Consider the following 22,132-nt stretch of genomic DNA (forward strand, 5'->3'; position numbering starts at 1 on the left):
ACATACCTCCCGAGGGCCTGCACGGCGCCAGGCCCCGTTCACACGAGCGAGGGAGCTCCCGCGGCTGAGGCTGCGATCTGATCTGCGGGAAGGACGACGGAGGGAAGGCAGGGCTCAGGGTCACCCCGCTGGCCTGAAAGGAGCCACAGGGGCAGGAAGGCAAGGAAGCCCCTGACGCGGCCACTGCCGCTTCCCCGCCCACGACAGAGACCCGGCACAGTGTGGAAGAGCCAGAGACCCCCGCACTGATCTGCCCAACGTCTTCCTTTCATACAGTGAACGAAATGGGAGGCCAGAGCGATGGCACGACTTGTCCAAGGTCACCATGAGGTAGTGACCGCCCAGCAGAGAGCTCAGGTGTCCCAGTCATGAGGCCACCAGCGGGTGACAACTGCAGTCAGAACCTAGTCGTGGCCTATTTCTATCAGCTGACCACAGGAAAAGCAGGAAGCCTCCGCTTCTCCCACTGAAATGGCTACACCGTCAAAGCAGATGTTGGAGGAAAATGGCTCAAGGGCATCTTCTTGCCCCACCACGACGACAAAGGACCACAGGGAAAGGCTGAGGAGTGCGCCCTTCACACAGAGCGGCAGTGGACACTTTGGCCCCTGTGGGCATCGTTATGCAACAAGTGTCATCTTTAACTGGGAAAGGCGACGGGATCTCGAGAGAGACACAGGGCAGGACTGCGTGCCAGGCAGGGATGCTGGACTTCCCTCGGTTCAGGAGTGTTGGAGAAGGCAAGAGGCAAAGCTGCGAGCAGGGTTTTCTGGACAGCAGGGGACGGACCAGCTTCCTGGAATGCAAAGCCTGCAGGAGGCGGCAGGAGGTGTCCACCCTGCAAACTGGGGGCGCCAGCCGCCCGAGCAGATCTGGCCCCGCAACCGAGGTACACGGCGGCGGCGGAAGCGTGGTTATTCGGGGCTGCGAGGCGCAGAGGGGGCGACTCAGAGCGAGGACGCGCGGTGGGGCCTCTCCTTCACGAGCGCCCAGCAGCCCCCGCGCCATGTTTAGGCAGTTTAGAGGCCACATCGGGAACGATTCTCCGAGTCTGCCTCTCAAAGGAGCATGCCCACGAATTTGGGTTTCTTTCTTTCTTTTCCCATTTTTATTTAAAATTCTAGTTAGGTGAATTTGGTTTTTAAAAGCCTCAACAAATCAAGAGTAATGAATATTTTTTTGCCAGAGAACAGAGACTATAAATTTGACCAAAGCACTGAATTTGCCAGCCAAGGCTACAGAGGCCGGCAGCAGGGTCTGGTGGAACGAAAGGCTTACATCCCCGAGAAGGGCACTAAAATGAGTCCCTCTGATCGACGGGGTGCGCTAATGGGCTCACTGCCCGACTGGAGAGCCTAGAAGTGGGTAAGACATGCCCTTAGACAAATCAGTCACCAAATCAACACTGAATGACTGATCTGCCCGCAGAAGGGGTCTCCCTGGTGCTGTGCAAACTGGGCGTGGGGAGTGGCTACCTCTAGGACAAAGGTGTCCCCCCTACCCCCACCCCATGGCGGGTCCGAAGGGCTGAGACCATCGCAGGGACAGGCCTCGCCATTTGTGCCTCTGGTGGGGGCTCTGACGGGTCTCAGTGGCTAGGCGAGTCCCTCTCCTCTCCTGGGAAGAGTGTGGCCAGCAGCTGAGAGGCATGGGACTCAAGGGAGCAGGTGCTGTGGGGCCTGAGAAGCCACCACCCCCTCCCCGCCCACCCCAGCCAGACTAAGGGCCACCGCTGGGCACCCTCATTCTCTCATTAGAAGTGACCTGATTGAGTGGCCCCAGGGCCTGGGCCTCTGCTGTCCACGCTGCTGGTGGCCCGGGGGGAGGGGGCAGGAAGCGGCAGGTGGAGAGTTTTCTCCTTTTGGCAAAGAGGGCAGCAGCGTGCACACAGCATGAGGGGCACGCTACAGGGGCCGGGCGGGGTGACCACCGCGCTGGCTGGCCGAGCCGTTCTGGATACCCTCTGACCCCAGCAGCACTTGTCTCTTCGCTCGTCCTCAGTTGTCACCTGGGGTCGATTCCCAGGGCCTGGGTCAAAGGCACCAGAGATGCTGACTAAATGCAAGCACTGGATCAGCTTACCAAGGACACAGGAACCCCGCCGCCCGAGGGCCAAGTCCCGGGCCCAGAGGAGGGAGCAGGGCACGGGGCCAGGCAGTGTAAGAGTGGGGGTGCCTCGAGGACGCTCCTCAGCCTCTGGAAGCGAGACCACCTGGCCCCTGTGGGGAGGAAGTGGTTGCAGTGCAAACTGGCCCGGGCCCTGTTAGAGCCTCCAGGAAAACCATTTCTTCACCAGGGTAACTTCGGCCTCCCACAATGGCGCCCCTCAGGCACACCAAGAGGCCTCAGGAGGCTTAGCTGGCTTAGGTCACCGCAGACGGGTCACGAGTCACTTACCACCTGGGTGGCTTTGGGACTCCCTAGGGGTAGAGGCAGGGGTCATGCCCTTCTTAAAGAGGGTAAACTGAGGGTGGGCAGGGAGACCAGACAGCGCATCTGAGGTGGCTGATGACAGAGTGGGGGCCCAGGGCTCTGTAATCCTGGTTCCGGTTACTGCCCTGCTGAGGCTGCACCTCCCCATTAACTATGGGGACACAACACACGGGACTCTGCCGGCTCCCCGCGGTGCGCGGTGTGGGCACCACGCTGGTGTGCAAGGCCAGCAGTTCGTACGGCAGCAGGCCCCGGGTGCGGAGTGTCCGGTGCTCTCCTCCATCCTCAGGTCGGGGAGGAAGGGGGCAGGGAGGTGGGGATAGGCACAGGCTGGTGGTCCTGTGCCTGGGGCCTCCCAGACTTGCTCCCAGCACCCTACAGAGGTACCTGCTGACTTCAGCTGACTGGGAAAGGTGGGGGACCCAGCTCTCCCTGAGGCCTGAAGTCCACACTTTCACTGGGCTGCCACAAAGAAACAAGGCTGGGAAGTTGGACCCCTCTGCTCAGTTTCCCACTTCCCCCCGATAATTAGCAGTGATGGAGAACACGGAAGTCCCTGGGCCAGGGCCCCAGAGCAGACTCCACCCTCCACAGGCAGCTCAACCCACCGCTTCAGCCCATGGACACCTCTGTCCCATCCTCCTGAGCACGGGCTGAGCCATTGCAGGGGTGGGGTTCAGGCCTCCCTTTCTACAGAGGGGGAAGCCGATTCAGAGGAGCAGGGACTTGGCCAAGGTTGTGGGCTGGCTGGGGGCAGGCTGGCCCGCCTAGCACTTGCCCCACTCCACTGCGCTGTACCACCTCGGCTATATGGATTATCTGTCCGCACTAGGTCACAAGCTCCTAAAATCCGTGTTGTGTCTACCCTCCGGAGAAGGGAGAACAGGGCTGGGCTGACACCAGACCATCGCTGAAGCTCTTCCCCAGGTGACTGTCCTAAAGTTCAACCAAACTGCCCCCCCACTGGTTGAGCTGTGAGGTGAGGAGGCAGAGAGAGGGAGGAGGGGAAGGGGGAGGGAGAAGGAGGCCGGCTGGGAGGTAGGCTGGGAGCAGCCGGCCCTGGTGGGGAATGCCTGCCATCCCTCAATCTGTGCCCACACAGCCGGGATCTTCCACCCACCAGGAAAGGGAAATTGAAAGCATCCCCATCCGACCATGTGAACGCAGCCCAGAGACTGGGGGATTAGAGGCCGAGCCCCGTGGGGGGAGGCTGGGGGCGGCGGGGCAGCCATGTGGCGATGTTCTTCATCAGAGGACAGGAAAGCTGCAGTTTCCTGTTTCCGGTACCGGGGTCCCTGGGAGCTTCTCTCCTGGCAAGAGGCGGCAACACGCAGTGCCGGGTTTATGTGGTTGTGGGGGATGGCATGTCGGCGTTGGGACGGAGGAGGCAGCTGGGGGGGCTGGCAGGCAGGCCCCGGGGGGCTCAGGCAGAGGTCAGCGGATCCGCTGCCGAGAGGGTGCCTGCCCCCCGTGCCACTCACCCACCTTCCTGGCAGGTGGTGGGCTGCTGGGGCGGTGGGAAGCAGCCGGGATTTCTCTCCATTTGGCTCTAGAAGCCAGCATCAGATTTCAAGGCCGCCTCCTTGGTTGTGAACTCGAGATCGGAGTCAGTCCCCTAGTTCTCCGACCCCTGCCTAGCTCTGCCAGCCGTGGGTGTCCACAGCAGCCTTGTGGTGGCCCCTGGTCCTTCCCACCCCGTTGCCAACCCTCGGTTCTGGAGACCCAGTCAGAAGGCCACCAGCAATGGAACTCCTGCTGACACACTCCCCTCCTGAGCCAGCAGCCTCCTCGGCACCCAGCTCCTCGTGGGACCCTGCAACCCGGGGCCCAGGGAAGGAGCGGGGTGCAGGGAGAAATCCCTTCCCACCGAGGCCGAGCCTCCAGACAGCCCTGGCTTAGAAAGAGCTCTCCCTCGCCCCCACCCCTTGGACCTGAACAGGGAGTGAAGAGCCCCATCACCCCAACGCCAGGGGCTGGAGGACCAGAACCTGCTCTCTTCATCTCCGCCCGGGCGCCGATCCAGGCCTAACGGTAATTAGCGAAGCCTCGTTACCCGGGCCTGGTGAGGCAGCTGCCGGGGACCACCGCAGAAGAGGTAATACAGTGCAGCTGCCGGGCTGGGGCGGGAGCCTTTCTAGGTCAGAGTCCGTTTGGGAGAGGCCAGGGAAGAAGATGAAGTGATCGGGAGCTTCAAGGCACCGCTCCTGCCTGTCCCCCCACTCCCTGGGGACTCAGGGAGAGTAGGCCCGTCTGATCACCGCCCCAGGGCCTGCCTGAGAGAAAATGAGTCTCACAGAAGAATTTCTGACCCTGACAGGTCACGAGTTGGGGGCCTTCCCAGGCAGCACTTCCCCATGTGCGGCCACCCCCACATTTCAAGAGCCCAGCGCTGCAGGCAGCCGCTCTCCCAGGGTGGCGGGGAGATGAGAGGCCTTGCGCAGCCCGGGTGGAGGGTCGGCCAAGAGCTCTGCTCGCCTAATTCGGCAAGCTCCGGCCCTCCGCTTCCCAGTCAGGAACAAAGGAGAAACTGGCCAAGTGACCGCCCGAGCGAAGGCCGTCACCGGGGGCGCCCGGGCCAGGCGCGTGCTCTGGGGCCACCGCGGGTCTCACCCCAGGGCCCCGGGTCACGTGGCTAGCATCCCTGCTGAGTTGCTGGTCAGCCCCGCGTGCATCTGGAGCCAGGCTGCTAGAGATGTCATCTGGTGGCCAACTGGCTAGGGGGCCTGCCTTTCCCGTAAGTGCCCCGAGCCCAGGTCCCTGAGGCCTGTGGTCCCCACACGACCTCTACTCACTTTTTTAAGGGTTCAATCACGGTCTTTTGAATCTGGTTCACCTGTTAAAAGAAAAAACCCAATGACATCAACACTGAGGGGAAGTCAGACTCTTCCTCAAACGGGAGGCTCCAGGTTCCCGAGAAGGGAAAGGCGGCTCTCTGCTGAGAGCCCCGGGCAGGGGCGAGGCCGCGGGGAGGGGGGGGGGACCGGTGAGGCGGGGCACCGCTAACTGCCGCTGGAGCGAGACGCCCCAGGGCAACAGGGAGTACCGCTAGCAGCCCCGCTCCACAGGGGCCCGGTGGACGAGGACAGCAAGGGGGAGGGGCTGCGGGCGTGCAGAGCTACCCCGTCTCCCTCGGGGTCTCCCAGTGAGCGGGCCACGGGAAGCAACCAGGGCCGAGGCGGGGCCAGGAAAAGAACTCCCAGGGCTTGCAACACTCGGGCCTCAGAGGGTGAATCGAAGACTGAGCCCCATGAAGGACTCCGTGAAGGCCCTCCACCCACACAGAAGCTGTGAGAACGGAGAGAGCAAGACCCCCACTTACCTTTTCCTGGTTGAAGGCGTCCATCCGCTTCATGGCCGTGTCCAGAGCTGTCACCATGTTCAGGAAGTCTTGGTCTTGCTCGCAGAGGGGATTGGAGAGCAAGTCCAAGGATATCTTCACGGCAGATTTGGACATGGCTGTAAGAGGTCAAGGCTCAGTGAGCCTAGGATGGGACAGGCTTCAAGGTCTTGTCGTCAGGACCCCCATCCTCCTTCAGTCCAGGGGCTGTACCCTGACCTCCACTCCGGCCACAGACCAGAAAAGCATCAAAGTACCACAGAGCCAATGAGTCACGAGTCCTTACTGTACAGTGTTTGTTCCTGGCCACCTGATGCTGCTCTGGGTAATTCTTTTGAGTAGCTTTACCTTTTGCAATGACTTAATTTTCTGAACTCTAGATTTTAATAGAATCATTTCGGTGGGAAGCTGTAAAAAAAAATACTTATTTCTAGCTCTACAGATTCTAATTCAGTAAGTCTGGAATCCAGGAACATGCATTTTAAAGAAACTCTTGGGGCCCCGGGGTGGCTCAGTCGGTTAAGCGTCTGCCTTTGGCTCAAGTCATGATCCCAGGGTCCTGGGATCGAGCCCCACATTGGGCTCCCTGCTCAGCGAGAAGTCTGCTTCTCCCTCTCCCTCTGCCCCTCTCCCTGCTTGTGCTCTCTTTCTCAAATAAATAAAATCTTTAAAAGAAAAAAAAAAAACTCTCGGGAGCCTTTGTGGCTCGGTTGAGTGACTGCCTTCGGCTCAGGTCATGATCCTGGAGTCCCAGGATCGAGTCCCGCATTGGGCTCCCTGCTCAGTGGCAAGTCTGCTTCTCCCTCTTCCCCTCCCCCTGCTTGTGCTCTCTGGCTCTCTCTCAAATAAATAAAATCTTAAAAAAAAAAAAAGTCTCCAGGCGGTTTGGAGGTGAAGCTCGGTTTGGGACTCCCTCACGGACAAGAGTAACAGCGTTCAGCACCAGGGTTGGCAAACATACCATACAGGGCTAGAAATCAAGAGGTTAGGCTTTTGGGGCTGCATGGTTTCTGCTGCCACTGCTCAACCCTGCCAGAGACAATACCTGCAGAATGGGGGCGCGGGCCCTACGGAGCAAGCATGGCCCTTTCCCCGCCCCTCCCTGCCGCTCTAGACGTGTGTTCACCAGCAACGGAGACTTAAAAACCTGTACCAGACCAAGAACTCCAAAGCTGCCAACAGGTTCCCATCCCTACCACCCCCCCCCGTTTTATTCAGGGCTCCAACAACCCAGGAGATGTCTGGGGTAGTGTATTTTGGCTCCACTTTCAGATGAGGCAGGTGAAGCTCAGAAGAGCTTGTAACTCCAAGGTCAGACAGCCGCACGTGCTGAGCCAGGCCCAGCCTCTCTGGGCACCTGCCTTCTGCCTCCGGGTGATCCGGCCTGGAGACACTGTGGGCAGGCCCCATGGGCTCTGCCCGCGTGTCTGCTTATGCTGTCCAAGGTCATTTCCCCACAGACGGACACCCCTGCCCTGCTGTAGCCTTGTTCATGTGTTCTGACACCCTGCTTGACGTATGGGGAGCCTGAAAATCACAGGGCAGCTCCGAGGCAGGAGGGAGCTCTACCGGCTGCTCTGGAGTTCTTGGTCCCATACGAGTTTTTAGGTCTCCATTATTTGTAAAGAAAAATTCTAGAGGGACAGAAAGAGAGGCTGGAGAAGGGCCTGCCTGCTCCATGCTCTCTGCGCCAGTTTCAGGGTCTCAGGGGAAAACAAGTTTCTGAGTGTATTTCTTACTATTTTATGCCATGAATTTAAGATGCTAGCAGCTGCAAGATACATCGTTACCACACAAACCATCAAGAAAGGACAAAAATGCCAACTAAACGCTATCAGGTGCTGCAGTGTCTTGATCTGCGATGTTATTAAATGTGAAAAAACGTCTCTGCATTGATGAAATAAGGGCCACTCCAGTTCATGACAGATGTGGCCTTGCCTGCCTCCTGCATCCGAGGAGGGAGCAGCCCTCGGCCCAACGCCAGCCCGCCGCGGGGAAGGAGAAACAGACGCCTGCCCAGGGGGCCCCTCCTCACTCGGGCGGATGACCGCCCGCCCAGAGCCCTGTCCTGGCTTTCTCTCGAATCTGGGAGCTTGCTGCCCTCACCCAGCAAACGGGCAAAATAGGGGAGAAGCCCGGAAACGTAAACCTCCCAGAAATGTTGAAGCAATGGAGCAAAAAACCCTCTTTCAAAGCCGTGAAGTGACTTTGCATGCTTAGGAGCGAACACCATGTGTAACTTGCCTGGATTATGAGATGATCTCAGACAGTATAGTGAAAGGATAAAAACTCGGACAAAACTGGAAACGTGTTTGAAAAATTCCTTTCACTAATTTTTTTTTTTTAATATTTGAGGGAAAAACCCTGGAAAGTCAGGATGGGGAGAAGACTTTCCTCCCAATTTTCCTTTTCTTTTCTAAAGCCTTCACATTTCATGCCTTTGTCTCTTTGTTCGAACCATCTGAACCATCTGAAGTCGATTAACAGCGTGGAATTACCCCCCTCCCCCCCTCGGGAATCCTCAGCGGCCTCTGAGCACCGCTGGCCCCCACTCTCAGGGACTGGGAGGGTGTGGCCAGCCCAGCACAAACTGGGAGGCTGGTGGTCTTTGAACCTTAAAGAGAGCGGGGGTCTTGGACACCACATGGGTCTCTGGAGCCCCGATGCAACCTCAGGATGTAAGGGTCAACAAAGACCGTCACGTGCAGACGATCTTGCTTGAGCACATGGGATGGGATTTTGAGAACTTGTTCAGGCAGCTGAGGAGATTCTGAGATCAGGACATTGGATTCCCCGTAACTGTCTGGAGCAGCAGTTCTCAGAATGGGGGCCCCCAACCAGCTGCAGCAGTAGTGCCTGGGGGTGAGCCTTCCAGGGACTCTTATGCACCAACTGTGGGGCGCAGGCCTTGGGCAGGGCTGGGGCGCCGCTGTTTCAGGAGGGCCTTCTCTGCCCAGACTCTGCTTCGGACTCCGGGCTCCAGGGCTCCCCCGTTTATCCTGATTTCTTTATTGGAAAACCACGCTCTCCTCTTCGTGGACCCCTGACGTTCTACTGCTTCCAAAGCTGCTCAATATGACAACACTACCTTCCCTTCATCTGTGCTCGGGCCATACGGTCGTCTGGAGAAGCACCCAGGAAAGGAAGCAGTAGGTCACAGCCTCTCCTTTTTCAAGGATTTTATTTATTTATTTGAGAGAGAGCGCGAGCACAAGTAGGCAGAGCGGCAGGCAGAGGGAGAGGGAGAAGCAGGCTCCCCGCGGAGCAGAGAGCCCGATGCGGGGCTCGATCCCAGGACCCCGGGATCATGAGCTGAGCCGAAGGCAGCCGCTTAACGACCGAGCCACCCAGGCGGCGCTATCCCAGCTTCCCCTGTACTAGAAAGGCCGTGGCGAACGATAAAGATGCCACCCAGGTAACCTGGAGCTACCCACAAAACAAATAATAGATGGGCTCCGAAATCAGACCCCAGGCCCGCCGCACACAGTCTGGAGACGCCAGGGCAGTTGTGTTCAGACCCACGCGCGTCCTCTGGATGAGTGGTGGCGTGTGGCCCTGTGCACAGACCACAGGAGGCAGCCCGAACATGCCGGAGGGCCACCGGTGCCCCCAGGCCAGGCCTGGCTCGGGGATATGCCACCTACCCAGGTCAGCATCGGTGCTCTTCTTCATGTCCTTCTGCAGCCTCCTGGTCTGCTCCTCCAGCCTGCAAGGCAGGGGCACGGCCTGGGCACCTGGCACCACCAGCTTGCTCCAGCCCCCTTCCTTCCCATCTACCTGAGTTAAGCCCATCCTGACGCTCTGCATCGCCTGCCGGGAGAAGAAGGGGCCCCAGGGTGCGGGGATTTGTCCCACTGACGGGAGGGCCACCGGCAGTCTGCATGAGGCCAAGCCCCCAAGGGCTATGAGTTAACGACTCTCACACAGCCGTCAGCTGGGGGAGAATTTCTGGCAGGCTGTGAACCGAGCTGCCCTCGGCTCCCAGGCTGTGGCGGGACAGAGGAGCGGCCTGCTGCTGGCCGTGCCGGATGGGGCAGTGTGGGAACTGAGCCCTGGCGGGAGGCTCCTGTCCTTCTCCCCACCAACCGTCGTCCTCCTGGGGTTCAACACTCACTGCTGGAGTTTTCCATACTCCCTCTCAAAATCTCTCTCCACCTGTAACCAAAGAGATAACTCAATCATCGGAGAAATGACAACACGTTGGAAAAAATATGCCAGCCTACTGAAACTCCCCGCACACCCTCCCCGGGGCCGTGGAGAACCACCCCGTCCAGTCTATACAAGCACCTGCAGATCGTTAACGACACAGTAACCCTGTGTTCCCAAATTAATTAAGTGTTTGATTTAGGGCAAAAGACTCCCCTCCCAGATGGGCCAGCCAGGCAAGTAGCAGCGGATTGTGGCTCTGTTCCTCCACCACAGGGAGCCAGGCGCCCGGCTGTGTTCCCTCTCCTCCCCCGCCCCTCCCATCGTGTGGCAGGTGAGGTGCTCAGAATGTGACTGAGACTAGGGCAGCCCAGCAGAGAAGCCCGCGGGTCCCCTCCCGCTCCAGGCCCTGCTTTCCTCACAGGGCCTACCACCTGCGAAGTCTGAGGTGGTTCAGGGTGGATCAAGAAAGCCCCTGTCTCCGTTCTCTGTGCTGGGATGTACCGAGCGCAAATACTATTACTACTGACTCAGGCAAGGCTCTCTTAAAATTCTTCCTAAGTTATCAGATTTCCCCAATGCCAGCAAAATTTACATCGGATGGGTGTGAGTCCTGATCCCAATTCTGCCGCCTACATGTCAGGTGAGGTCAAGAAAACTACTTGCACGTCTAGCGCCTGAATGTCCCCATCCATCAACGGGGGCCCTGGCAATGGTCTCTTAGGAGAGTGGCCTGTGAGGTGTAGGACATCTGAGAGCCGCAAGGAGGGGACGGAGGCCTCTCCTCCTTCCCTTCCACACGGGCAGGACCAGCTCCCTGGGCGGCTTGCTGAGCCTCTGCGCTGAGGTGCTCCGGGAAAACCAGCTCACGCTCGCGGGGTGCTCACCACGTGCTTCCACAACTGGAGGAGGCAGGGGTACGAATGACCCTCCCTGTACTCAGGAGCTCCCTCGGCCAGAGGTGAAGCGAACTGCGCAAGACCACGGCACTAGTGAGCGGCAGAGCTGGGATGGGGACACGGGCGGCCTGGCTCCAAGGCCTGGGCGCTTAACCAGCATTCTGAGAAAGGGGAAAAAGGTATTTGCTGATGAATTAAAGTCATGACCTAAGAAAGGTGCCTTCTTGGCTGCTCCCCGAGACTCCTGCCAGTGAGAGCCCTGAACCCAGATTCTCACTCTCCTGACATGCCGGCTGAAGCTCACGGAGCGCAGAACTGCAAAGTGTCAAGGCCCCACTGTTCTTTACCAGTACGCCCTTCCGTCATGGTGCCCCGTGAAGGAGCATCCGGGAGCCTCACGGACCCCATACTCCCCAGGTGCATTTAGGTAAACTCAACATAGTCCCAGAATGGCAGAACGTTATTTGGGCCAATTATTTCATGTTACGAGTGGGGAGAACGAAGCCTGGAGGTGGGGGGTGATTTACAGAAGGATGCAGGGCTAGAATTCAGACTCCTAGCTCGGAACACTCCCCCGCTTTGAAAATAACATTCATTAATCCCACAAACATTTACTGAGCACCTATTAAGTGCAATGCTTTCTGCCAGGTGCGAGCACTCCACTGGTAACTACACCAGACGTGGGCCTGGTGGGACAGACGGAACAGAGTCACATACAAGTGTACATGTGTGACCCAAACCGTGGGCAGGGCCCTGTGAGAAGGGCACGGAACACCTGCCTAGCCAGGGTCCCAGGGCATGACAACGTGTCACCAGCCTTGCACAGACATACCTCACCTTCCTCATCTGAACTGTAAAACTGAGAGGCGGGAACTCGGGGTCTCTCCTTACTTTATGTGCCCAGCATCTGGGGCCTGACACAAAGCTGTGAAGTAAAGTTCACCACTGGTTTCCCCTCATCCTACAGTCTTTGCCCTCTTTTCAACAGACCCCCCCTCCATCCAGGAACCTGACATCTTCATCATTGCCTTCCTTATGATCCATCAAAAGCTGCTCTAGAGACGTTCAAAATTCGCTCCCACTAAAGCATATATTCCTGATAAAAGCTTCAAGTGCCACCTATCCCGGGGGATGTGTAGCTGGGCAGGAATCAAAGTCTCAGCCAAAGCCTGAAGAGCGTCTGGCAAGACTGCAGGCAGGGGCTTTGTTCTGGGGCGGGGAGCCTGGCCCGGGCCCAGCAAGCCCGCACTGAGGCAGTCCAGCCCTTTCTCCCGCACTGCCGCCGAGGACGGTGGGGGACAGGAGCGAGCAGAGACTGACGAGAACTGCACTCTGATACCAGCTGTGCAGCATTAAAAATACTACCTAACATTCGGAGTCTCAGTTTCTTTCCTAGTGGAACGGGATCACTCTGGCTAGCCTCTCCCTGTGAAGATTCCCGGTGGCTGACAAGGCAACGGGGTAGCAGCGTCGGCCCCGCCGGCTTGCTTGGAGGATCCCCCAGCAGTCTGTGCCGAGCCCAGAGCATGGTGCCTGGCCTGCTGACGGCGTCTCCTTGCTCCTTTCCTACATGCAGGGGTGCTGGGAGGACCAGAGCAGTCTGGGGGTGCAGACCAGACCATAACCCCTTGGCTGAGAGGGGGGGCAGCACAAAGCACGTGGTCGGTTGATAGCTAGGCCTTTGGCTAAGCCTGGATCCTGTGCCTGGGGGTTATACCGGGGCCTCCCTTCACTGGACACATCCCTTCTCCTACTTCGTAGGATGTGACCGCTAAGCAGTCTTCACATACGATAAAGCCTTTTTTCTCAAAAGAACGAAATTAAATGAAGGAGGTCTTGGTCAGAATCCAGCTCTCCTGAAGATCAAGAACATGGAGCTCGTGCTCCTAAAGGGGAGGCAGGTGCAGAGAAGGCCTGCCGACCCACCGGAGCCACGGCCTTGGCTCCCGGCACTCTCTTTTGCAATCCCCACGTGTGCTGATGCGTGTGTGGGATGTCAGACAGCACCTGGTCCCCCTGGCCGGCACTGCTTGGACTTGCACAGAGATGGAGCGACTGTGGGGTTCCAGCTGGGTTGGCTCACTCTGGCTGGTGAGGAACCTGAGGTCTCACGCTGGCAGCTGGGAAGTATGTCGGGGTGGGGCTGGATCCTTCTACTGCTGCTTAAGGCCATGCGACAGCCTGCCACGTCCATGAATGTTTCCCTCCTCTGCTTCTGGAGGCCAGGTGTGGGTTGCTCCTACAGCCGCTGGTCTCCAGAGCTCTCTCCTCCCCTGGGGAAAGAGCCAAGGCAGCACAACCAGGGTTCTGGCCCCTCGGACAACGGCTAAGGGAACAGAGAGACACACTGGAGTCTCAGTCCAAGGTACATCCATTCTGAGGGAAAGAGCCAAACACAAAAGATCTGAGTATCTTTGAATGCTTGATGCTTCTGCCAGAGAGGCGACTGGCCCCTGCTCAACAATGCAAGTGTAAACACATGTGCAGACCGTCAGCGGGCCGGGCCGCGGGGTGAGCGCAGGGGGACCGAGCCCCACACCGCAGGCCGCTCCCTGCATTCTCCGGGGCCCCGGGCCGTTCCCGGGGTCAGGCTGGCACAGAGCCGGAGTCGGCATTTGTGAAGTGAGCGAGTGGGCTGAGCTCTCACCCCAAGTGCCACCCGTGAAGTGAGAGAGAGACGGGCAGGCAGGGCCGGGGCTGCAACGCTGGGGCTACGCTGCGTCCATCAGAGCTGAGGCGGACGGCCCGCCAGGCGCCAAGCAGCCTCTCTCGGAGGAGGGCGGGGCGGGGCGGGGCGGGGCGGGGCGGCAGCATCCCCGCGGTCTGTCGCAACAAGATGAAATGAGGCTGAGAGACTCTCCGCTCGGCAAGGGAAAATCTCTCTCAAGTGAAGGCTCGACATGGCGCCCCGGCGGATGCTCTTCCCGCTACGGGCCGCAGTGTGCGCCCTCCTTCCCCCGGGAGAGCCGGGGGCACTGCTTCAAAGAGCTCTTCCCTCCACGCGGGTGACCAGGGAGGAGCGGCTTCTGTCTGCCACGCCAAGATGCTCCAGCTGCTTAGTGGGACTGGAGGGGCAGGGGGCACTAAGCGGAAGGTCGGGACTGGGAGCTGGGGGAGCTTCCGGCCCTCCGGCCCACTGCGATGGCCAGCCCCTGCAGAGAACATGCTATTCCAGCCAGAGCCCCGACAATAATGGAATTCGTGTTAAGGACCTGGGCACAGGAGAGCAGTGTGAGCAAACACACAATGCTTTCTTTGTGTCTGACAGCTGGGTGCCTTGAGCCAAAAACCTCCTGAAACTCCCTGAAGATAACATGAGTGTTTCTTCCCATGACAGGGGCACCAGGACTTCCCGTCAGCAGGCAGCCGCATCTGCCCTCTCTGACAGCGCCAGGGCAAGAAGAATAGTGCGTCACCGACACGGCTGCCCGGCTCGGCCTGTGCTGGGGGCCAGGAGGGGCCTGTGGGGCAGAGAACGAGGCCGAAGGGGCAGGCTCTCGCTCTTTACACTTCAGTGCCTCTGGGGGGTTGAGGGAGCAAACAACTCTCTTCCAAGCCCTAACCAGGCTTTGCTTCCTTGTGAGAGATCAAAGGCCGCGCCTACCATTCCCCCCCCCCCCCCCCCCCCCCCCGCACTAGGGGATCCGGCTGCTGCGGATAGGCTGCATCCCCGGTGGTTTGGAAAGAGTCAGATCAACTCCCTTCCCATCATGGAGTTAATATTTATTGAGGGCTCGCTATGTGCCGGACGCTGTGTTAAGTGCCTGGCCTCGTGTAGGACTCCGAATATGTCAATGGCATGGGTTCCAGGTTCACCTGCACTTAAGAAGGGAGAAAGCAGGGCTCAGAGAGCGTAAGGGCCTTGGCCACGGCCATCACACACAGCACGTGGCAGAGCGGTGGGAATCCAGGCAGGAAACCTCCCAAATCCGGCTTCTTAACCACTACTTGATGCCCAGTCCGTCTGGGGGAGCGGATTCCAAAAGTCAAAGGACCATGATTCTATCTCAAACAAGACCCCTGTGACGAGGAGGAGAGGCAGGCCAGGGGCCCATCCGCGGGCCTGTCTGTAGGGCCATCCGTAGGCGCTGGGAGTATACCTCTGCCCTTCCTCTGGGGAGTCCTCATCACTCCTCAGATGAAAAGACTCAGAGATCTGTCAAAAAAAACTCTGGTAAAGAAGCTAGAAACTGAATTGTAGCCTATACTTTTCTGTGGAGAACAATGGCTATCTCCCTAAAGGTAAGGGCGTTGGGAGAGTTTTCTGTTTGTCTGTTTGTTTTTTGGTAGTGAGTGTTGGGAATAAAAGACCCTTCTCACAACCACTTCCCTTTCAGATCTGCCCCGGATTAAACTCTGGAGACTCAAAGCCACACCTTCCCACTTCCTGTAGCCGGCTGGAGCCCAACACTTGCACGCCCAGATTCTTTGCGCTTCAGCTGAGAGCCTCCGCAGATGGCCGGCCTCTGCATGGGAGGTAAACTCTCCGTCGTCCTCCGCCTGCCTTCACTTGAAAGAGAAATGCAGGCCCACTTCCTTTTAAGTGGCCTGACTTCGGATTTTCCAAAGACTGAGCCATTGGTCAGATGTGTGATGAACTTCCCTTCCTGCCAAACTGCAGCAGTATCTTTCCTGTAGTTCTGAGTCCTGAGCCGAGGAGGGCCGAGGTCATCAGGCCGAGAGAAGCGTCAGGGGCCCCAGCAGGCGGGCGGTGCCGGGCACAAGGACAGGCAGTGTGCAGTTAGGCTTTCCCACAGTAAAACCAAGAGCCTGCTTAGACTGGTGGCTGAGGGGGTTCAAGAGGCCGTTCTTGACCAGAATTCCCAAACCATGGGAGACCTTCCCAGCACAAGTGAGGTGGAATAAAGGAATGGAATGTGTATGGAACAGAGGCTCCAGCTTGGGTTCCAATTTCAGCTCTGTCACTGTTAGTTTTTTTTACAACCTTAGAAAGTCACTGTGACTTCGTAGGCCTTGGTTTTCTCGTCAGAAAAATCAGGTTGGACTAGATGATCAGTAAGGGCTTCCCATCTCTAACTTTCTAAGAATCTATGACTCCTCTCCCATTCTGGAGATAAAATAGGGATAAAAACTGTGGGCTCTCAAGGAGGTAGGATTCAGTCATGCTCTCCCGCTGACTCTGGGTCCTGGCCAAGATGCCCTTGGCAGTGGAGAGAAAGGGACCCCCCTGGAGAAGCTTCCTGGTCTTCATGCAGCTTGAGGTGGGGGCCTATGTTTCAGGAGCCCTCTTAGGAAAGCACAGACTGCACGCCAGATTGCAGAGATGGGCCGTTCAGAAGCAACGGATTCCTCACCCATCACCTACCTCCTCGACCTGCGGGAGGACGATGGGGATGAGCCCAGGCTGATCTGCCGAAGGAAAATGTCCCACGCTAGGAGGCCCCTGCAAGCCCCAGTCTAGGTGAGATTCTAGAGCAACGCAGCTGGGAAGAAGGCAGCCAGGGTGCAGCCCTCCCAGGCCCACGATGAGCTGAGTCAAAGTTCTGGTTCTCTGCAAAGGCCACGTGAGACAGACTGAGCCTCAGAATGAAAGAATTGGGTTACTCACTGTTTTGGGGACAATCTGTTTCTTGGGCTGCCCAATCTTGAAAGGAATCCTATGAGAGACAGAGACAAAGGGGGCTTTTAGGAGAAATGGGGAAGGATGTGGCTGAAAAGTATTGATGAAGTCTAGGCCGCTGCCCCCCAGGAGGGCAAAGAGTGGTGGTGGCTCACTCCCAGCCCTCATGCCACCTGCCCCGTGGGTTTTGGGCTGGCAGCAGCCAGGCTGGGCTCCGGAGTGTCAGCTGGAAGTCCTGGGCACCGCCTTCTGCCCCAGAGCATCTCTCCTACCAAGAGTCTGGTGTGCAGAGGTGAGGGCGGGAAAGGGGAGATACTGTTCAACTCACAGTCACTGTGTATCTGTGTCCTGAGGAGCTGCAAAGTCAGAAATTATAGGTTCGCCAGGGTAGCTATCATCCTTGAAAACAAGCGTTTAAAAAACACCATGAGCACCACTTCTCGTCTGTATTAGGTGCTTCACTACTTCTCTATAGAGGGACAAACAGTAGCCCTGCAGAGCTGCTTCTGTGGCTGGAGAGGGATGACAAACTAAAGGGGCATTAAGGACCAGCCAGGCTGGGTTATTTCCAGTAAGAACTGACAAAATTGAACTGTGGCTCTGAGTCTGGCCCAAGTCTGTCCGGAACTTGCTACGAAGCTCTGCACCTAAGGTTCCCCACTTGGAAACGGACGACAGTTTGGCGTAACAGAAGGAAGGTCAAGGTCTAGGCTCTAAACCAACCCACCACTGTTGCCTCCACCTCTGAGGAGCAGGCCGCCCTCTGGCAGGTAAGGTCAGCCCTGAGATTCATTTCCTACTCTGCCAAAGGATAGGGTTAAACTGGTAATTCAGAAGCTGCCTTGAGGCACTGAGAATTCTGAAGTGTACCAATGGCTGGAGAAAGGAGGCTCCCCGAAGCCCCTTAGCTAACAGTGAGTTAAGCACCCCTGGGATCATCTCAGGGCACAGGGCAAGAGCAAGAGAGCACTGAGGGGACAATGCCGCTCCTACTCCCACTCCTTTCAGTACTCAGGACGCCCGAGTCCCTTCCCGTTCAAACCTCCCGCTTCCACCCATCCACACCCGCCCCTTCCCTCTGCACGCCCTTCTGCCCAAGCCTGCTTTCTCTTGGCCCAAACTGACCAACACCGTTGCTAAACCCAATGGTATAATTAACCACCGATAATAACCCCAGACAACGATCCGGTGGAGAGGATGGGCCAGCCTGAGTCACAGTGGTTTAAATTTAATTTCTGGAGGACATCCTGTTTATTGTTAACCCAGCCCAGTAATTTGGGAGCATTAACCCTTTGGGGGCTGGCTGACTCACATGGCTTCTGTAAACAAATAGTCAGTGGCTCTATAATTAGCAGAGGGAAAAGGTAAGCTCTGGAACTGAAAAGGAGAGAAAAGAATTGCTCTTTCCCTTCTGCAGACCTAAAGAACAAAGGTTAGGGGAGCAGAGCTCTGCAGTCCCCTCCTCCTCTTGCTCCCCCCTCCCTTACTCTTCCCCAAATTAGGGATCGGAGTTGATTGACACAATGGTTTTGGACAGCGAACAACTGCCCTTAAGGACCATTTTGGTGACAGTGCACATGAGGTCCTGGTGGCACTGAGAAAAGACTGTTCTGCGCGAAGCATGTTGTGGTGTAACAAGCTCTAGACCGGGAATCAGAAAGCCCGCTCTCCGCCTCTGACCAGTTTTGTGATATGGACAAATCATGAGCTCTCTGGACTCTAAAACAAAGGAGTTGGACTAGGGGGTCCCTTCGCCCGTCTAAAACTTGCCTTCTAAACTGAATCTTTGTTGCAGGAACGTGGGAGCCAGATGAGAATTCTCCAGAATTCTCACAGTGGTCTTGGAAATGATGCTAACTTGGAGTCTAGGACTACAGACCAGCTACAAAGAAATTAGAAACTTCGATGCTATTACTTGTGGTGCCACAGCCTCTCTAAATCTCAATTTGGAATCACAGTATTTTTAGAATTGCAAGTTACCATAGAAATTGTTCCAGTTCAACCCTCTCATTTTGCAGATGGGAGAGCCAATCTGGAGAGGTCCAGTGACTCGCCCAGGGTCATGCTGCTGGCTCACAACGGAACCAGGAGTAAACAATCCCCTTGTCTCTCCGCAACTCATGGTTTACCACTCGTTCACATGAATTTGTTGTATTTCTTTGAGGGAACTAAGAAAAATCATCTGACCAAACTACCTAACCTTAACATAACTATGGAATTTCAAAGGGGCTCCTTGTTTTTTAAAAGACCGGAAACACAAGAAATGAAGAGAGTAGTGTTATCGGGAGGAAGGAGCCTGTGCTGATCTGGATCCTTCTACGCAAATCACAGGTTTCATGCACCACGTTGACTGTGTGCAAAATGTCACCAATAATGTCGTCAGGACAACAGGTATAAGACTTGGACTGTCTAGGGCAACTGGGATATACGGCCACCCCACCCATATGGGATGCCTTCCCTTCTCCGGGCTGCATCAAAGCTGTTCTCAAGTCCAAAACCTTGCTTGCCTTCTTCTAGATGTCTAAGACTTTATTTGGCATTTAAAAATAGTCTACCTTTTATAGTTAATTGAAGTTTATCCCTTTAAAAAGTAAAATATAATCAGAGAAAACTTGGGAAATACAGGAAAGTATGGGGGGGGGAAGGAGGGAGAGAAGGAGAGAGGGGGAGAGAGTGAGTGAGAGAGAGAGAGAGAGAGAGAGAGAAAGGGAAGGAAAAGAAGGAAAAAAACCAAAACACAGCTCACAGTCTCATATCTAAAGATAACCAAGGCTAATGTTTTGGTGTTAATTATATTTTAAAAGTTTGCAGAAAGAAAAAAATCTGAAGCAAATATGCCAAGTGTTAGAAGTGGTTAATTTGGGGTGGTGTGTGATTACTGTTTTCTCCTTTGCACTTTCCATATTTTTCAAATAAACGAAAAAAAAAATCCCTTGTTTTTTCCTTGACTATAAAAATAACACCTGATCAGTGTCAAACACTTGGAAAACATGGAAAACACAAAGAACACGCACGCGCACACACACACACACACACAGAAAAATAAACAGTAACACCCTGAATCTGTGTGTACATACAATGTACATGGGTATATATGTATATTTACATAATTTTTAAAGAACAAAGGAAACATATCATGAAGGCTTTTCTATGCCAGTATGCGGTTGCCATCAGGCTGACTTGTACGAGCTACCTAGTATTTCATTCACCATTTTATTTTTGTGCCCCACATCACTTACTGGTGGTCATTTCAACTGTTTCAGATTTTTCTTCTATTATAAAAAACCCTTAATAGCGAAATCTTTGTGTACATCAAGGATTACTCACAAAGGATAAATTCTTAGAGTTGGAATTGCTGGGTCAAAGGATATATACATGTCCAAGACTTTGATACATTTGCCAAACTGCCCTAGAGGCAGATTGAGACAGTTTACATTTTTTAAAAGATTGAAATGGTTTACATTTTACCACTGGCCCTTTGGCCTGTTTTTCAGGATTTTTTTTCTGGCTTAGTGTTTGCCTTGCCCTTTTGTACATGTGTGTTTAATGTACAGAAGCTTCTGATCGGTATGAAGTCAAATCTACCAAATCTTTTTCCTTTACGATGTCTTCATTTGGTGTCTCACTGAGAAAGAACTGCCCTCTCCACCCCGACATATAAAAATTCACCTAAATTTATTTTATTGGTTTCCTTCTATTAACCTGAGTTTGCTTTCATCCGAGTTCTACGTGGGCAGAGTTTAATAAGACAAGGTTTGTTAAATGAGACATTAGGTTCTGCCCTCCCTCTCCCACCCACATCTCACTTGCCCAAGACAAGCGCTTTTGACTGCGCTGGTTTTATTGGCATCTACCTTTGCATCTCTAAATAAAAATGCTTCTATTGCTATCTCTTGTTAGGTTTTAGGCACTAGCTCCTTTTTGTTTTGGAAGGGGAAGATTTAAGAAACCAGCCAACCCTTTCCAGGCCTCCACCCCCATGACACAAAGGCACATCTTTTCGATACAGTTATGTGATTTGGTAAGATCAATACTAAGTAAACTATTAGGAGAATCATGTGATTTCTTTTCTTTCCTACATGTGGTGGCAGATTTTTCCACCTCAGCCAAACCTTCAGCAGACTGCAGCGTTCGGAGCCAAGCCCCCCAGCTAAGCCACTCCCAAATTCCTGACCTGCAGAAACTGGTACTGTTGTTTTGAGACACCATGTTGTGGGGTTATTTGTTACACGGCAATACATAACTAGTAACACTGCATGTTTCTGCTTTCCCTGTCATTTTTCTACGTATTTAACCCTCACTCTATCTCCGTTGTCTCAATCCACTGTCAACCCATTTATTTGTATCAGGGGTTCACTTCGGGAAGCAGTGACCACGGCAGCCTCTGAGCAGCTCGGCCCTGGAGCACAGCTGATGGCCCAGGCTCTCCCTTCTCTTTCCTCACACCAATGCCTTCCGCCTCTCCCAGAATTCTGACACCTGGAATGTCTCGTGTCTTCCTCGTTTGCGTGGAGTAAAAGTGTGTGCGAGATACTTTTTTTGAGACTTTGCATAACAAAACCCCTTTTTACTCTGCCTCACACCAGTTAGTTTGACTGGGTATAGAATGTGGGCTGGACTTAATTTCTTCCAGACTCTCAAAGGCATTGCTTCGCCGGCTTCTCCTTTCCCAGTACTACTGTGGTGGTGAAGTCGAAAGCACGCTGATTTCTATCCTTTGTAGGTGACCTACTTCTTCGTGCAAGCTTATTGGATCATGTTTGTCCCCGGTGGTGTGAAATGTCACAAGGATGTACCTTGTGGGTCTAATTTCACTCACTGTGCTGGGGTACGGGCCAAACTCTTTCAGTTTGGCAATTTATAATCATTCGTTCTGGGATTTAAAAGAACGTGGTCGTGGTTGGTTTCTTCCCCCATTTTCTCTGCCTCTTATTTCTGAAATTCTTGTAATTCCAATGCTGACCCTCCTTGGTTGCTTCTCCAATTTCTATTTTTCAACATTTCCTTATCTTGTCAAGTTTTCCATTTCTATCGTAGATTTTTAAAAGTTTTTATTTAAAAATTTTTTTTTAATTTTTAAAGAATTTATTTATTTGACAGAGAGAGACACAGCGAGAGAGGGAACACAAGCAAGGGGAGTGGGAGAGGGAGAAGCAGGCCTCCCGCGGAGCAGGGAGCCCGATGTGGGGCTCAATCCCAGGACCCTGGGATCATGACCTGAGCCGAAGGCAGACGCCTAATGACTGAGCCACCCAGCTGCCCCTAAAAGTTTTTATTTACTCATTTATGTAAGTAATCTCTACACCCAACGTTGGGCTTGAACTCACGACCCTGAGATCAAGAGTTGCACCCTCTGCAGACTGAGGCAGCCAGGCGCCCCCATTTCTATCATATTTTTAATTTCCGAGAGCTCTTTTTAATTTTCAGGATGTTCTGGTTTGTTTGTTTGTTTTTAATTTATTTTTATTTTTTATGGTATCCTGTTTTTTACTTCATGGATGCCTTCTCTCTCTAAAGACCTTAATGATAGCTTTAGAAAACATTTCTTCTTCCTGGAGTCTCAGTTTCCCCTCAAGTTGTCTTTCTGCTTTTGTCTCCATTTTTCAAAAATACTCAACACTCCCCTCGGGGTGTGGTAATTCTTGCGTGTCTGCTCACATGCGTGACAGGAGACAAAACAGCTGATTAGAAGCCATGAGTGCTCTGATGAGGTCTGTCTACTGTGTAGAGTGGCCT

General features: G+C 54.8%; 1 protein-coding gene across 4 annotated transcripts in view; it reads right to left on the minus strand.

The window, feature by feature from the left end:
- Positions 1-22,132, minus strand: part of BIN3 (bridging integrator 3) — a 42,497-nt gene that overhangs the window by 4,306 nt on the left and 16,059 nt on the right. Inside the window, exons 2-7 of one of the 4 annotated variants that reach the window (XM_035022554.1) lie at positions 16,385-16,433; positions 10,804-10,976; positions 9,885-9,925; positions 9,415-9,476; positions 5,753-5,889; positions 5,226-5,266 (exon numbers count right to left, since the gene is read on the minus strand). In XM_035022554.1, coding sequence (XP_034878445.1) covers positions 5,226-5,266; positions 5,753-5,889; positions 9,415-9,442 — 206 coding nt within the window. In that variant the 5' untranslated portion in view covers positions 9,443-9,476; positions 9,885-9,925; positions 10,804-10,976; positions 16,385-16,433. The other 3 variants (XM_035022552.1, XM_035022551.1, XM_035022553.1) reach the window with 3 other exon arrangements.

The sequence above is a fragment of the Mirounga leonina genome, unplaced genomic scaffold (genome assembly GCF_011800145.1).
Source record: "Mirounga leonina isolate KUSES-001 unplaced genomic scaffold, KU_Mleo_1.0 Mir_176, whole genome shotgun sequence".
Classification (NCBI taxonomy): Eukaryota; Metazoa; Chordata; class Mammalia; order Carnivora; family Phocidae; genus Mirounga; species Mirounga leonina.